Raw genomic sequence first — 14,775 nt, forward strand, 5'->3', positions numbered from 1 at the left:
ATCCGTTCAGAACGGATCCGGCTGCATTATAGTTTAAAAAAAATTCTAAGTGTGAAAGTAGCCTGAACGGATCCGTCCAGACTTTACATTGAAAGTCAATGGGGGACGGATCCGTTTGAAGATTGAGCCATATTGTGTCATCTTCAAACGGATCCGTCCCCATTGACTTACATTGTAAGTCTGAACGGATCCGTTTGCCTCCGCACGGCCAGGCGGACACCCGAACGCTGCAAGCAGCGTTCGGGTGTCCGCTTGCTGAGCGGAGCGGAGGCTGAACGCTGCCAGACTGATGCATTCTGAGCGGATCCGCGTCCACTCAGAATGCATTAGGGCTGGACGGATGCGTTCGGGGGCCGCTTGTGAGCCCCTTCAAACGGAGCTCACAAGCGGACACCCGAACGCTAGTGTGAAAGTAGCCTAATACTGCATACAAATGTGGAATGAATTGGAAAAAATGAAAATATGCAATTCCGTCACAGTTTTACGGGTTTTGACCCTATGCGGACAAAATTGACCTGTGCCTTTCATTCTATCTCATTATGATTATAAAGATACCACATTTGTATAGTTGTTTTTTTTACGTCGCCATATTCGGACCCCCATAATTTTATAGTTATTTCCACCGAGCTGTGTAGGGGGCCCAGGCGATGATCTGTAGATTTTGGCGATACCATTTTCGAGTGTGTGTGACTTTTTGATCACATTGTATTCCATTTTGATGGGTAAGTGAAGCAATGAAAAAATGGTGAATGGGTAAAATGTTTATATTTATTTTTTTATTCTAGGAAAAGGGAGGCGATTACAATTTTAATTTTTTTAATGTTACTTTTTTTTTTTTTTTTGCTCCTCTAGAAGGCCTCTACTGCCGTTCAATATTCCAAAAAACTACAACATAAGCTCCACTTGCACACTGGGTCACTTCATTAGAATGAAGGACCGGTTTCCCCGAACGCTGCATGGCGGAAGTGCACTCCTCCAGGTTTCTCGGCATTTAGATGCTGTGTTCACGCTTGACCATGGTATCTAAAGGGTTAAATGTCTGCACTCTGCATTATTGCCGGTCACAGATATTAGCTGCGGGCCTGTGCTGTTTGAAACAGCAGAGACACGCCGGCTATGGTGCCCGCTGCGCTTGCAAACAGGCTCCATATTTAAAGACCCTCCCAGCACCATTCATGTACAGCGTTGGAGTCTAAGGGTAAAAGGAGGCAAACCTGCATGTCACAGCTGCAGCACTGAAAACAAAGCCTGGCAGGGTCCCTGAAAGTGGTGATACTGGAATGGGGAGGGATTTGTCAGGTGAGTATTGGGTGTTATTATTTTAAAGGGGTTTTCCAAGAATATTACCTTGATGGTCTATCAATATCTGTTCAGCAGGCGTCCGACTCCTTATTTTGCAGTAGCTCCATCTACAAAAACAGGTGCCAGAACTAAACTGCTCCATCCACTATGTAGTGGTTACTGCTGAGCCGCTCGCATTGAAGTGAATGGAGTGGATGAAGCTGTGTAGGTCTGGTGCCTATTTCCAGCAAGGATTGGCCATCAATATACTGTCAGGTCCATAAATATTGTGACATCGACATAATTCTAACATTTTTGGCTCTATACACCACCACCATGGATTTAAAATGAAACGAACAAGATGTGTTTTAACTGCAGACTGTCAGCTTTAATTTGAGGGTATTTACATCCAAATCAGGTGAACGGTGTCGGAATTACAACAGTTTGCATATGTGCCTCCCACTTGTTAACTGACCAAAAGTAATGGGACAATTGGCTTCTCAGCTGTTCCATGGCCGGGTGTGTGTTATTTCCTCATTATTCCAATTACAATGAGCAGATAAAAGGTCCAGAGTTCATTTCAAGTGTGCTATTTGCATTTGGAATCTGTTGCTGATAACTCTCAAGATGAGATCCAAAGAGCTGTCACTATCAGTGAAGCAAGCCATCATTAGGCTGAAAAAACACAACAAACCCATCAGAGAGATAGCAAAAACATTAGGCGTGGCCAAAACAACTGTTTGGAACAGTCTTAGGCCTCTTTCACACTACCGTTTTTTTTTACCGTTTTGCGTTCCGTATACGAACCATTCATTTCAATGGTTCCGCAAAAAAAACGGAATGTACTCCGTATGCATTCCGTTTCCGTATTTCCGTTTTGTTGAATGATAGAACATGTAACGGGCCGTTTCAGCAGACAAGGGGTTAAAATCCGTTCAGGCGATATGCCCCTTTCTGAGAGACAGGCACAGCTACTGCAGAACACCAACTCCCGAACTGGATCCAAAATAGCACTCCAAACTGGAACCTCACGAATAGCTGCTAGCAGACGAACAGGAATCAGCTTACACTCCTGGCAATCAGTCTCTAACAGCATACAGCGGATCCCCCCAATAACGAGACAAGGCTCCGTGTTGAGGGTCAAGCAGTGGTCTGAGGTGCTGGCACACCCAGCCTGTTTTTTATTACAGTTGTTGCAATTACAGGTCCGCCCACAGGGAGGTATAAAACAACCAAGCCCATCTGGTGTACACGCCCCTAGGGGACCAGAATGAAGACTTGTGACATAGGACAGATATGCAGCACTGTAGGATACAGAGACAATACATCCCCACAATGCATCATGGTTTCCTCCTCTCTGCCCTGGAGACACCCGAGGCGTAATTTAATTATCTCTCAAGACAAAGAGAAATCACCAATACACATGTGCAGACAACAGGACAGACATCACCCTTTAAAACACACAATGGGACAATGGCACAATAGAAACACACCCAGCATTTTCCTCCCAAGCTGACAAGTTACACTTATTATAAATTGTTACAACTTTGTGAGTTTACATTGGCCATACACATAACTTACATCAATTTAAACAGTATAACTTGGGGACAAACCTATCCAACATTCACTTGAATAGGTTCAGGGGTTTAAAAGTTAGTATGGGCCATAATCCTGAGGCAAGAGGCTGATAAACAGGCCTCTCCAAAACCCAGTGGCGAGGTTGGTTTCGCCACAGAACATGTCCTATTATTGCCCGCAAATCACGTTCCGTGGCTCCATTCAAGTCAATGGGTCTGCAAAAAAAACGGAACACATGCGGAAATGCATCCGTATGTCTTCCATATCCGTTCCGTTTTTGCAGAACCATCTATTGAAAATGTTATGCCCAGCCCAATTTTTTCTATGTAATTACTGTATATGCCATACGGAAAAACGGAAAGGAAACGGTAACACAACGGAAACAAAAAAACGGAACAACGGACCGCAAAACACTGAAATAGCCATACGGTAGTGTGAAAGTGGCCTTAAAAAGAAGGAACGCACCGTTGAGATCAGCAACACCAAAAGACCCGGAAGACCACGGAAAACAACTGTGGTGGATGACCGAAGAATTCTTTCCCTGGTGAAGAAAACACCCTTCACAACAGTTGGCCAGATCAAGAACACTTTCCAGGAGGTAGGTGTATGTGTGTCAAAGTCAACAATCAAGAGAAGACTTCACCAGAGTGAATACAGAGGGTTCACCACAAGATATAAACCATTGGTGAGCCTCAAAAACAGGAAGGCCAGATTAGAGTTTGCCAAACTACATCTAAAAAAGCCTTCACAGTTCTGGAACAACATCCTATGGACAGATGAGACCAAGATCAACTTGTACCAGAGTGATGGGAAGAGAAGAGTATGGAGAAGGAAAGGAACTGCTCATGATCCTAAGCATACCACCTCATCAGTGAAGCATGGTGGTGGTAGTGTCATGGCGTGGAACTGGTTCTCTTGTATTTATTGATGATGTGACTGCTGACAAAAGCAGCAGGATGAATTCTGAAGTGTTTTGGGCAATATTATCTGCTCATATTCAGCCAAATGCTTCAGAACTCATTAGATGATGCTTCACAGTGCAGATGGACAATGACCCAAAGCATACTGCAAAAGCAACCAAAGAGTTTTTTAAGGGAAAGAAGTGGAATGTTATGCAATGGCCAAGTCAATCACCTGACCTGAATCCGATTGAGCATGCATTTCACTTGCTGAAGACAAAACCGAAGGGAAAATGCCCCAAGAACAAGCAGGAACTGAAGACAGTTGCATTAGAGGCCTGGCAGAGCATCACCGGGGATGAAACCCAGCGTCTGGTGATGTCTATGCGTTCCAGACTTCAGGCTGTAATTGACTGCAAAGGACTTGCAACCAAGTATTAAAAAGTGAAAGTTTTATTTATGATTATTATTCTGTCCCATTACTTTTGGTCCCTTAACAAGTGGGAGGCACATATGCAAACTGTTGTAATTCCTACACCGTTCACCTGATTTGGATGTAAATACCTTCAAATTAAAGCTGACAGTCTGCAGTTAAAGCACATCTTGTTCATTTCATTTCAAATCCATTGTGGTGGTGTATAGAGCCAAAAATGTTAGAATTGTGTTGATGTCCCAATATTTATGGACCTGACTGTAAAAAGTCCTGGAAAACCTATTTTAGTTATTGCCCCCCTTGGCCAATTTTTTGCTTACCAGAGAACACACTTACATATTTCTGCTTTTTTAAGGAAATGTAAATGGTACTTGCAAGCAAGGAAAGAACCTCTCACCGTAAATGTCAGATATTAATTCAGGCATTAAACAATAGAATGCATTACATTGCAACCATTAATACATCAAACCCCAGCAAACTCCTTTTCCCAGCATACTGTATTACAAAATTATCACTCATATACACAGTTGAGTCACATTATTATGACCACTTTCTACTTCTGGAGTTGGCAGCAGGTAGCTCATGAAGGAAGTCACATGTGACCTGGCTTGGTGGGTTTATAAGGTGTGAGATAGGCTGTCTGCACACATATGCCTCATTGCTGTCATGGGTAAAAGACTTTCGGGCCAAGGGTGGCAGCATTTCTGAAACTGAACTTTGTGATCTGTCCACGTGCTGCTGGTTACCATTGTGAATTTGCAATGTGGAAACTGTGGAGAACCACGTGCCACTGATGTGAGAGGTGAATGTCAGCTATGAAGGTGCGTGAGGGTGGACAGATACGCTACAGTGAAGCAGCTCTCCACAAAGCGAACTAGCTACCAGACGTGTATAAAACAACAGTTTAGTGATCCTGACTGCATATGGGGCTACGAAGCAGATAGATGGTCACTGCATCTCTGCAGTTGCATTGGCAGAAAACGTGTCAATTATTGTGGCAGTATTAGAATTGGACCTCTACTGACTGGCAAAGAGTTGCCTTTTCCAATGAGTCTTGTTTTCTGCTTCATTGAACAGATGTAGGTTGGCATGTCAGTTGAGAACAAACACCCTGCAAGCGTTGCTTGAAGTACACAAGCTGGTGGTGGCAGTGTTATGGTCTGAGGAATGTTTTCGTGGCATTCTCTGGGCCCACTCCTCCATGTGGATGGCACTCTCAACCGACGTAGGTATGAATCCACCCCTGTAGATCACATACAACCATACATGCCGATTGCCTTCGCTGGGGAGAATGGAATCTTCCAGCAAGACAACGTGACAGGTCACACGGCTAGAAATATCCGATATGGTTGGAAGAGTATGACCAAGACTTTCAAGTATTACCCTGGCCACCTAATACCCCGAACCTGAACACAACTGAGCATGTATGGGACCATCTCAATCGTCATGCTTGCTCTACGGAACCTCCCCCACGCACTCTCCTGCAACATTGCAGTAATCATGGCTCCAGATACCTGTGACAACCTACCAGGCCCTTACTGAGTCACTCCCAGCCAGTTTAGCTGCTGCCCAAGCTGCACAGAGTGAGGGCTCGTTCACACGACCGTGTGAAGCCGTGCCCGTATTGCGGACCGCATTTGCACGGGTCCCGTTCCGTGGCCATTCCGCATCACGGATGCGGACCCATTAATTTTAATGGGTCCGCAAACCCGGAGATGCGGAACGGTGCGGAACAGAACCACGGAACGGAACACTACGGAGTGCTTTCTGAGGTTCCGTTCCGTGCTTCCGCACCGCAAAAAGATAGAGCTTGCTCTATCTTTATGCGGAATGGAGGGATCGCGGACCAAGTCAAGTGAATGGGGCCGTGATCCCTATGCGGCTGTCACACGGCAGGTGCCTGTGCTTAGCGGACCGCAATTTGCGGTCCACAGCACAGGCTTCACACGGTCGTGTGAATGAGCCCTGATTGTGTTGGATATTAGTTGGTGGTCATAATAACCTGACTCGACTGTGTATAACATGACACCTTGAAATAAAATGTAAGCAAATGAAAAACTAAATAAGACGTTAAACATGTAGAAGAAAAAGGAAAAAACATTTCATACACTACTAAACAAACTGATTTGATGGAGGATTTTCCTTACCGTCTCTTCCTCATCTTCATCTTCCTCTTCTTCATAGAAATCAACCTCGTATGGATTCATGTTTGATTCCAGGAAGTCTGTCTCATCATCTCGGGCACCGACAAAAAATCTGGGTGTCGAGCTGTCACCCTCGCAGGGTGGGGTCAGAGATGACATCACAAATTAGTGGGCCTAACATCACGCTCTGGAACCATCACGTAAAAATAGGACAGATCTTGTGAAACGATGGGGTCAGTTCTAAGGCATCCAGCTTCAGGGCACAATGTTTAGCAGCAAGGACAAGATACATGAGTGGTAAAGGGATACCCACGGGCTTCTAACTATGTGAAAAGGCACAGGTTTTAGCATGCTCTATATGTCCCGGGATATGTACATTACATTAGAAGGCAGTCCGTTTTTAAAAATGCAATTGTCATCTACTTCTGGAAGCAACGTGCTTGAATACCGGTGTAGGAAGTTTGGATTCCTATAAGTGATCTCTGCCAGACATCAATCTTCACGAAGGCTGCACCTAGAACAAGCAAAAACAGCACGTCACTGAATCTAGCATTTTGTAAAAATATATAAAGTCATTTAATCATTAGTAGACAATACAGAAGGCAAGGAACTGGAAGAGTACTTACGTGCACAGGCATAGACTAACTTACGCTGGAACAAATGTCTCTAGCAATCTGTCTTATCCTCAAGAGGTGAAGAACTAGATAATATTGTTATGCGTCCTTCAAGCAGGGCTTACAAAAAACCAGCCTGTGCAGCCAAGAGCTTGCCAAAGTGGTCATAGTAAACAGCTCCTCCGAGCTGCACATGTAGTCAAGGAGAGCCGCAGTTAGAGGTGAGTTAAAGTTCTGCCTTCTCAGTAACCTATGGTATGCAGTGCCAAGCGCTCCACCCCGCTAGACAGCTGTCTCAGCACTTCAGAGGAAGACGCAAGGCTCTATGTAAGAGCCGTGTCTAAGAGTATTGACAATGGGGGGCAGTAAGGGTGGGACAAGCTCTCCTGGAGCTCAAGGCAGAGGTTTTAGAGTGTGCCTCCAACCCAGTATGATATAGCTCCTGGATGGGCAGTCTTTCAGCGCACAGCTATCAGTCCTGGCTCACTAAGTAACATGCACGCTTGGTTCCTCTGAGCCTGCAGGTTAGGTCTGTGCATGTAACATTCATATCTTTACAACTGTGTCACAGTACATTATCAGCCGCACTGTGTCCCTCTATCCGGACAAAGAAATTAAAGGACAATTGTGACCGCCTTCCCTGAAGAATGAATACAGCTGGAAGTCTGTAAATGGATGTAGAAGGCTGGAGATTTTAAAGAGGAGCGGTCACCATGAAATGCTGTGTTACAGCGCAGGAGGAGCTGAGCAGATTGATATATAGATTCAGTAAAGCTTGTCATTTATCTATTTAAATCCCTGTTTGTTCTAACTTATAACCACCCCTGTGTACATTCATAAGCGACTGACAGCCATCTCTGTATGACGCAGCTCAAGTCTGCAAGAAGCGTTCCTTCCCGGCAATCGCTTGCTAGCTAGCGGAGAAGACCGCTGCTATTACATACAACGATCTCCTCCACAGCATGGGGAAGAGCTATCATTATGCCATCCCTTGTCCCTATGATGTCTAGTTATTTGCCGGCAGCAGATCTCCTGCATAACGGAAACTGGACGGATCCGTTATGCTGGCCAGAGACTTCGATTATGACGGAATGCCTCTAAAGGCATTCCGTCATTGAATTGCATTATGTTCCATGGTAACAGAATCCATAACGCAATTCAGCATAAACCCGAACCTCAAACTGAAGAGGTTCACTCATCCCTAGTGTTAACCCATTTTTTGCAGGTGAGATGACCCAAAAAAAACTGTAGATCTGGTGTTCTTTGTTGTTTTTTTTTAAAGGGATTGTGCAGAGGCTTAAATATTGATGACCTATCCTCTTCCTCTCTCATTTAATGGGGTTGTCCAAGTTATTTTTTTATTTATTAATGACCTATCCTAAAGGAGTCAGGATAGGTCATCAATATCATATCGCCAATCAGCTGTTTGAAGAGAAGGTCGTGCTCGTGCCTTCCCTTCATTGTTTACCTGCTCGCTGTCTCATCCACAGCAGTGAGCAGGAGTAATTACAAAATGCCCCATTCATTTCAATGGGACAGCTCGTTCCTATACACTTCAATAGGAAGGGGCCGTCCCATAGAAGTGAAGGGTGTAATTACACCTGCTCACCGATGCTGTTGCGACAGCGAGCAGGTAAACAAAGAAGAGGCGACAGCGCTGGCATAGAGCACAGCCTTCTCTTCAAGCAGCTGATCGGCAGGGGTGCCAGGTGTTGGACCGCCACCGAACTGATACTGATGACCTATCCAGAACGGGAGAGGAAAACCTGTCTAATTTTTTTATTTATTTATTACGGAAGACAATTTATTTTATTTTTATTCCATTTTCTTTCAGTCCCAGGATGAGATTGGACCAGCAGGGGGCTCAACCACTGGTATAATTATCTGTACTGCAGTATGTCAGCCTCTGGCAGGATCGAATAGGTGGACGGATGGAAGATGTGGTAGACTTCACCAGGCCACTTGTTTCCATAAAAACACATGGGCACCCCGTGGTCACATTGCAAGGTGTCATAGCTGCCTGGTTCATAGACATCTCCGATCCTGGCAGTTGCAGGGGGATGTTAAGTGAATGTAACATCCAGCACCTGCTGTGCATGGCATGGGCACACAGCGGCGCCTGTGCCAACACCATCCCATGGATGTAACTGAATGGCGACTAGCAGTAAGGCACTGCTAAAATGGACCTACAGTTAGGAGCTGCTCTGCTATTTGTAACAGGGAGGCTGCCAGCTCTATAACATGTTTTTGTACTAGAACCTAATACACACGTAATACACACCATGTGCCTAAACCTTAAGGCCCCTTGCAGACGAGCGTGTCCGGATTAGGTCCGGATGCGTCCCGGTGCATTGCGGCAAACCCGAGCGAGTAGGTACGCAATTGCAGTCAGTTTTGACTGCGATTGCGTTCCGATGTTCAGTTTTTATCACGTGGGTGCAATGTGTTTTGCACGCGCGTGATAAAAAACCGACTGTGGTACCCAGACCCAAACTTCTTCACAGAAGTTCAGGTTTGGGTTAGTTGTAGTGTAGATTGTATTATTTCCCCTTATAACATGGTTATAAGGGAAAATAATAGCATTCTGAATACAGAATGCATAGTAGAATAGGGCTGGAGGGGTTAAAAAAATTTTTTTTAAAAAATTTAACTCACCTTAATCCACTTGTTCGCGCAGCCCGCATCTCTTCTGTCTTCATCTGTGAGCAATAGGACCTTTGAGCACATCACTGCGTTCATCACATGGTCTATCACATGATCCATCACCATGGTGATGGATCATGTGATGAGCGTAGTGACGTCATCAAAAGGTCCTATTGCTCACAGATAAAGACAGAAGAGATGCGGGCTGCGCGAACAAGTGGATTAAGGAGAGTTAAAAAAATATATATTTTTTTATTTTTTATTTTTTTTATTTTATTCCCTCCAGCCCTATTGTACTATGCATTCTGTATTCAGAATGCTATTATTTTCCCTTATAACCATGTTATAAGGGGAAATAATAATGATCAGGTCCCCATCCCGATCGTCACCTAGCAACCGTGCGTGAAAATCGCACTGCATCCGCACTTGCTTGCGGATGCTTGCGATTTTCACGCAACCCCATTCATTTCTATGGGGCCTGCTTTACGTGAAAAACGCACAAAGAGGAGCATGCTGCGATTTTCACGCAACGCACAAGTGATGCGTGAAAATCACCGCTCGTGTGCACAGCCCCATAGAAATGAATGGGTCAGGATTCAGTGCGGGTGCAATGCGTTCAACTCACGCATTGCACCCGCGTGGAATACTCGCCCGTGTGAAAGGGGCCTATGGCCCTGGAGACGCACCTTTTTTTTTTTTTTTTTTGGTGGCACAACTTTTGTCACCTGTTCCATGGGAAAAACAGAATAGCACGTCTAGCCAATTTTCATGGGAAAGTTGCTTGACAAAACATAAAGGAAAAAAAAGCTTTGCACAAGTCATGCGAAAATGACTAATGTAGTAGATGGGCATAAGTCACCTTAGGGTTACAATTTAAAGAGGACCTGTCCCCTCTCCTGACATGTCTGTTTTAGTAACTACTTGCATTCCCCCGGTAATAACCATTCCACAGCATTTATTCTTATGACTCCGTGCTGTGCAGTCCTGCTATTATTTATGAATAAATTACCGGCAATTTGCAATGATGGGTGTTACCAGTTGGGGGGAGGGGGGGTCACTGCACAGTCTGACACTGGCAGCACTGATTGGATAGTGTCAGATTGTGCAGCAATGTGCAATAAAAGGTCGAACTGTCACCCCCCCCCCCCCCAGTTTGACCTTTATTGCACATGGCTGCTAGAGGTACCACTTGGAATCGAAGCAGAGTTCAGGAAATGTTTTTTTACAGTACAGTAGTTTTGCGTCGGCTCACAGCACGGCAGTAAGACCAGGAAAACCGCCGGGTCTCAGGAAAGGTGGCGGCAGTGGCCAGAGAAGGAGAGGTAAGTTGATTTTTTATTTTTCTCTGATCTGATGTCTGCTTCACATGGGGGACCTACTAACATGGAGGTCTGATCTGAGGTCTGATTGGGGGTCTTATAAAAATTTGGCATCAGATCTAAGGTTTGATTCGGGGTCTGATCAGCCTTATTAACAATGGGGTGTTGAGCTGAGGTCTGAATAGGCGCCAATTGGGGGTCTAATCTGAGGTCTGATTGGGGCTCTGAGCTGAGCTCTGATGAAAAAAAATGTTTCTTATTTTCCTCTGTGCTACTTATGGGCAGGTGCGTCTTATAGGGCGAAAAATATGGTAATAAACAAAATATTTTTGTTATTTTTTATTTTGTGTTTTTATTATTTATCTTCATCATTGACATATATTATTATAAAATTTATACTAGAAATCTATGTGGTCCGTGCCTTGACGTATTATTTGAGATATACACAAACTCATTAATTTCTATGGGGACAATACAGGCAGCACATGGATCTCATCAGTGTACTGCCCACATCCATGCAGAAAACTGTAGAACAGTGGTTCTCAACCTTTCTAAAGCCGTGACCCCTAATACAGTTCCTCATGTTGTGGTGACCCCCAACCATTACATTTTTTTCCTTGCTACGTCATAACTAATTTTGCTACTGTTATGATGACCCACCAAAAACACACACAGACACCAATACACCAAATGTTAATTCAAATACACAAGTATTCATTCATAACCACAGAACTTTAGCATAAATACAAAATATTTGTAAACCAAATAAATAACTTTAAAATAAATAATAAACAACAAATACCCCCTAAAAAATAAATCAGTGGTGCGCACAGTACCCCTCAAATAAATAACTCAGTGGTGCTCACAGTACCCCCCCCCCCAAAAAAAAAAAAAATCAGTGGTGCTCAGGGTACCCCTCAAATAAATAAATCAGTGGTGCTTCAAGTCCCCCCCAAATAAATAAATCAGAAGTGCTCAGGGTCCCCCAAATAAATAAATCAGCGGGGCTTCAGGTCTCCCCCAAATAAATAAATCAGCTGTGCTCAGGGTACCCCCAAATAAATAAATCAGCTGTGCTCAGGGTACCCCCAAATAAATAAATCAGTGGTGCATCAGGTTTCCCCCAAATAAATAAATCAATGGTGCTCAGGGTCCCCCAAATAAATAAATAAATCAGAAGTGCTCAGGGTCCCCCAAATAAATAAATCAGAAGTGCTCAGGGTCCCCCAAATAAATAAATCAGAAGTGCTTCATGTCCCCCCAAATAAATTAAGCCTTGCTCAGCCAAATAATTAAAATAAAATTAGCCAGGCTCAATTAAATCATTGGTGGCAGTGGTGCTCAGCGGTGGTGTCATTAACGAAAAAACTCGGACCTCAGCAGACAGGCGGCCCGACTTACCCGTCCAGACGTCAGGCTCCTTCAAGCAGGACATCACTTCCTGTGCGCGAGGATAAGGGGCCGCTGCCGTTGTGCGGGCGACCCACAATAGGAAGCCTCAGGCGACCCCCCGGAAAGGGCCAATCGACCCCCAAAGGGGTCGCGACCCCTAGGTTGAGAACCGCTTCTATAGAACATAAGGGGGGGTACTAGCAACAGCTGTTAGCCAAATGAGAGGTCTACCATCTGAAGAGTACAGCCACCCTCAGAATCTAGTAATGATATGACCTGTGTGTGCACAGTGACCAAAACATAATCTAGGATGTTATTATGCACACATTTTGTATGGATTGACAATGACCCTCATAACTGTATTCTGTGGTCAAACGGCTGCATTACAATACCGAAGGAAGAGAGCAGGAATTTCCCAAACCAGCTGCATACTATGTGTACACAGCACCAGCAGGGTGTCGGGACACACAGCACTAAAGCCATGCACGCAAGCTACAGCCTGTTCTCTCATCTACATGTAATGGCCCTTGTACGCTAGACACCTCCTGAAACAGTGAAGAAACTGCAGGGATCTGGGACACGATGTACAAGAAAGATTTTTAGGGTACTTTCACACTAGCGTTATTCTTTTCTGGTGTTGAAATCCGGTAAAGGGTCTCAATACCTGAAAAAAACGCATCAGTTTTGTCCTAATGCATTCTGAATGGAAAGCAATCTGTTCAGTATGCATCAGGATGTCTTCAGTTTCGTCCCTTGTACGGTATTTGACCGGACAAAATCCCAGAACAATACCGCACTTGCCAGATCCGGCAACAATTTCCATAGAGATGTATTAATGCCGGATCCGGTACAAAGCTTTCCGGAAATTGCCGCATTGCCGGATCCGTTTTTCCTGTCTGCGCATGAGCCGGGATATAGGAGGAGCGGGTTTCATTTTAAATCTTGGAAAAAAAAATTAAATACCAGATCCGGGAAAAAGTATATTAGTTTGCATACTGTTTGCCAGATCCGGCAGGCAGTTCCGACAACGGAACTGCCTGCCGGATTCTAACAACGCCAGTGTGAAAGTAGCCTTAAGCAAGTCCCACCAGACCAGAAGTGATCAAGAGACCGCTGCAGCCAATCAATGGACTCAGTGATCACATGTGCAAGAGCAGTGACTGGGTGCAGTCTTCTCATGACCAAGGATGGGATGTCCTCACTTTCTGGTGGAGACTACTGGGAGCTGCAGCGCTGGAACGAAGGGAGTTTCAAACGAGGAGTTATACCGACACCCCCTTTAAGTTTATGACTTACTCCATTAGGCCCTATGCACGTATTTTTGGTCCACATCCAATCCACATTTTTCCTGACTGGATGCAGACTGATTCATTTCAATGAGTCCCCATCCATTTGTCCATTCTGCTAGCCCACAAACAATATAGATATTTTGCGGACAAGATAGGATGTTTCTACAGGGGTAAAAAAAAAAATATATATATAAATTAAGGGCATGCCATGCAGACGGCCAGGATCCATGTTTTGCGGATCTGCGATTTACGGACCGCAAAATAGATACTGTAGTGTGCATGGGAGCCCAAAATCAGATAATGCCTTGAATTCAGTGTAGGTTACTTCAGCTGGATAGAAATCAGAAAAACGAGAGCACCCACTGTGTTTAACATGTGATGAATTCGGTTGTCTGCCTTCTTTATATTACAAACCTAGTACAGGGAGCTCCGGCAAGTGATTCCCATCCAAAGAACGGCACAAAGCTCCGATTCTTTTCTAGCTCGCTCCATCGCCCTCCTGTGTGCACAGCAACCAGCATTTCAATAAGAAGGACAAGGAAAAGGATATGTTTTGGCAATGATTTTGCAATTGAGAGGAGAAGAGGGATTACGTCAGTGTTGTCTGCTACTCTGCCAGCCTAGGAGGCGATGATATTGCACTGCATTCACTTTAGCAGCTGGCCACCACCATATCGGGCTGCTGCCCCATATAATGTGTATATGTGGGGAGGAGGGATGTCCTCAGGATGATGAGCGGGCACAGGTGTTGGCATCCTCCACTTTATCAGCAGTACATTACATCAGATCACTTGCTTTAGCCCTGCTGTCTATGCCGAATCCTGCAGAGAATGGCAATTATCAGTCGTAACTGGGAACGCATTGTATTTCTGTAGATACTGGCACAGGCCAAAGCAGCAAAACTTAAGAGATTTTTTTTTTACAATGATCTGTCCTCTGGATAGGTCACCAGTATCTGATCGGTGGGGGTCCGACACCCAGGATGCCCGCCAATCAGCTGAGAGCCAGCTTCTATGGCCAGTCCGCCCCTGCCAGGGGTAAGATGAAGATCCTGGAACAGGCACTGTGCTTATACACTATTAAGATGTATCATGAATATGAATAAACTGCCCCATACGTCGTACATTGTATAGTGGCTGTGCTTGGTATCATGCTCAGCCCCTTTCACTTGAATGGGGCGGAG

At 44.8% G+C, this 14,775-nt stretch overlaps 1 protein-coding gene across 12 annotated transcripts in view; it reads right to left on the bottom strand.

Annotated features, from left to right (window-relative positions):
• The window catches only part of PPIP5K1 (diphosphoinositol pentakisphosphate kinase 1), a 276,308-nt gene that overhangs the window by 244,216 nt on the left and 17,317 nt on the right, over positions 1-14,775 (bottom strand). For 6 of the 12 annotated variants that reach the window (XR_005775595.1, XM_040414098.1, XM_040414096.1 and 3 more), the window contains exons 1-2: positions 6,962-7,127; positions 6,339-6,849 (exon numbers count right to left, since the gene is read on the bottom strand). Coding sequence is in view for 11 of the 12 variants with exons in the window: in XM_040414098.1 (XP_040270032.1) it covers positions 6,339-6,494 (156 nt within the window). In the remaining variant the exon portion in view is untranslated. Of the gene's footprint in view, positions 1-6,338; positions 6,850-6,961; positions 7,129-14,006; positions 14,065-14,775 lie in introns of those variants that run through there. The other 6 variants (XM_040414094.1, XM_040414093.1, XM_040414087.1 and 3 more) reach the window with 3 other exon arrangements.

Source organism: Bufo bufo, chromosome 1 (assembly GCF_905171765.1).
Source record: "Bufo bufo chromosome 1, aBufBuf1.1, whole genome shotgun sequence".
Classification (NCBI taxonomy): Eukaryota; Metazoa; Chordata; class Amphibia; order Anura; family Bufonidae; genus Bufo; species Bufo bufo.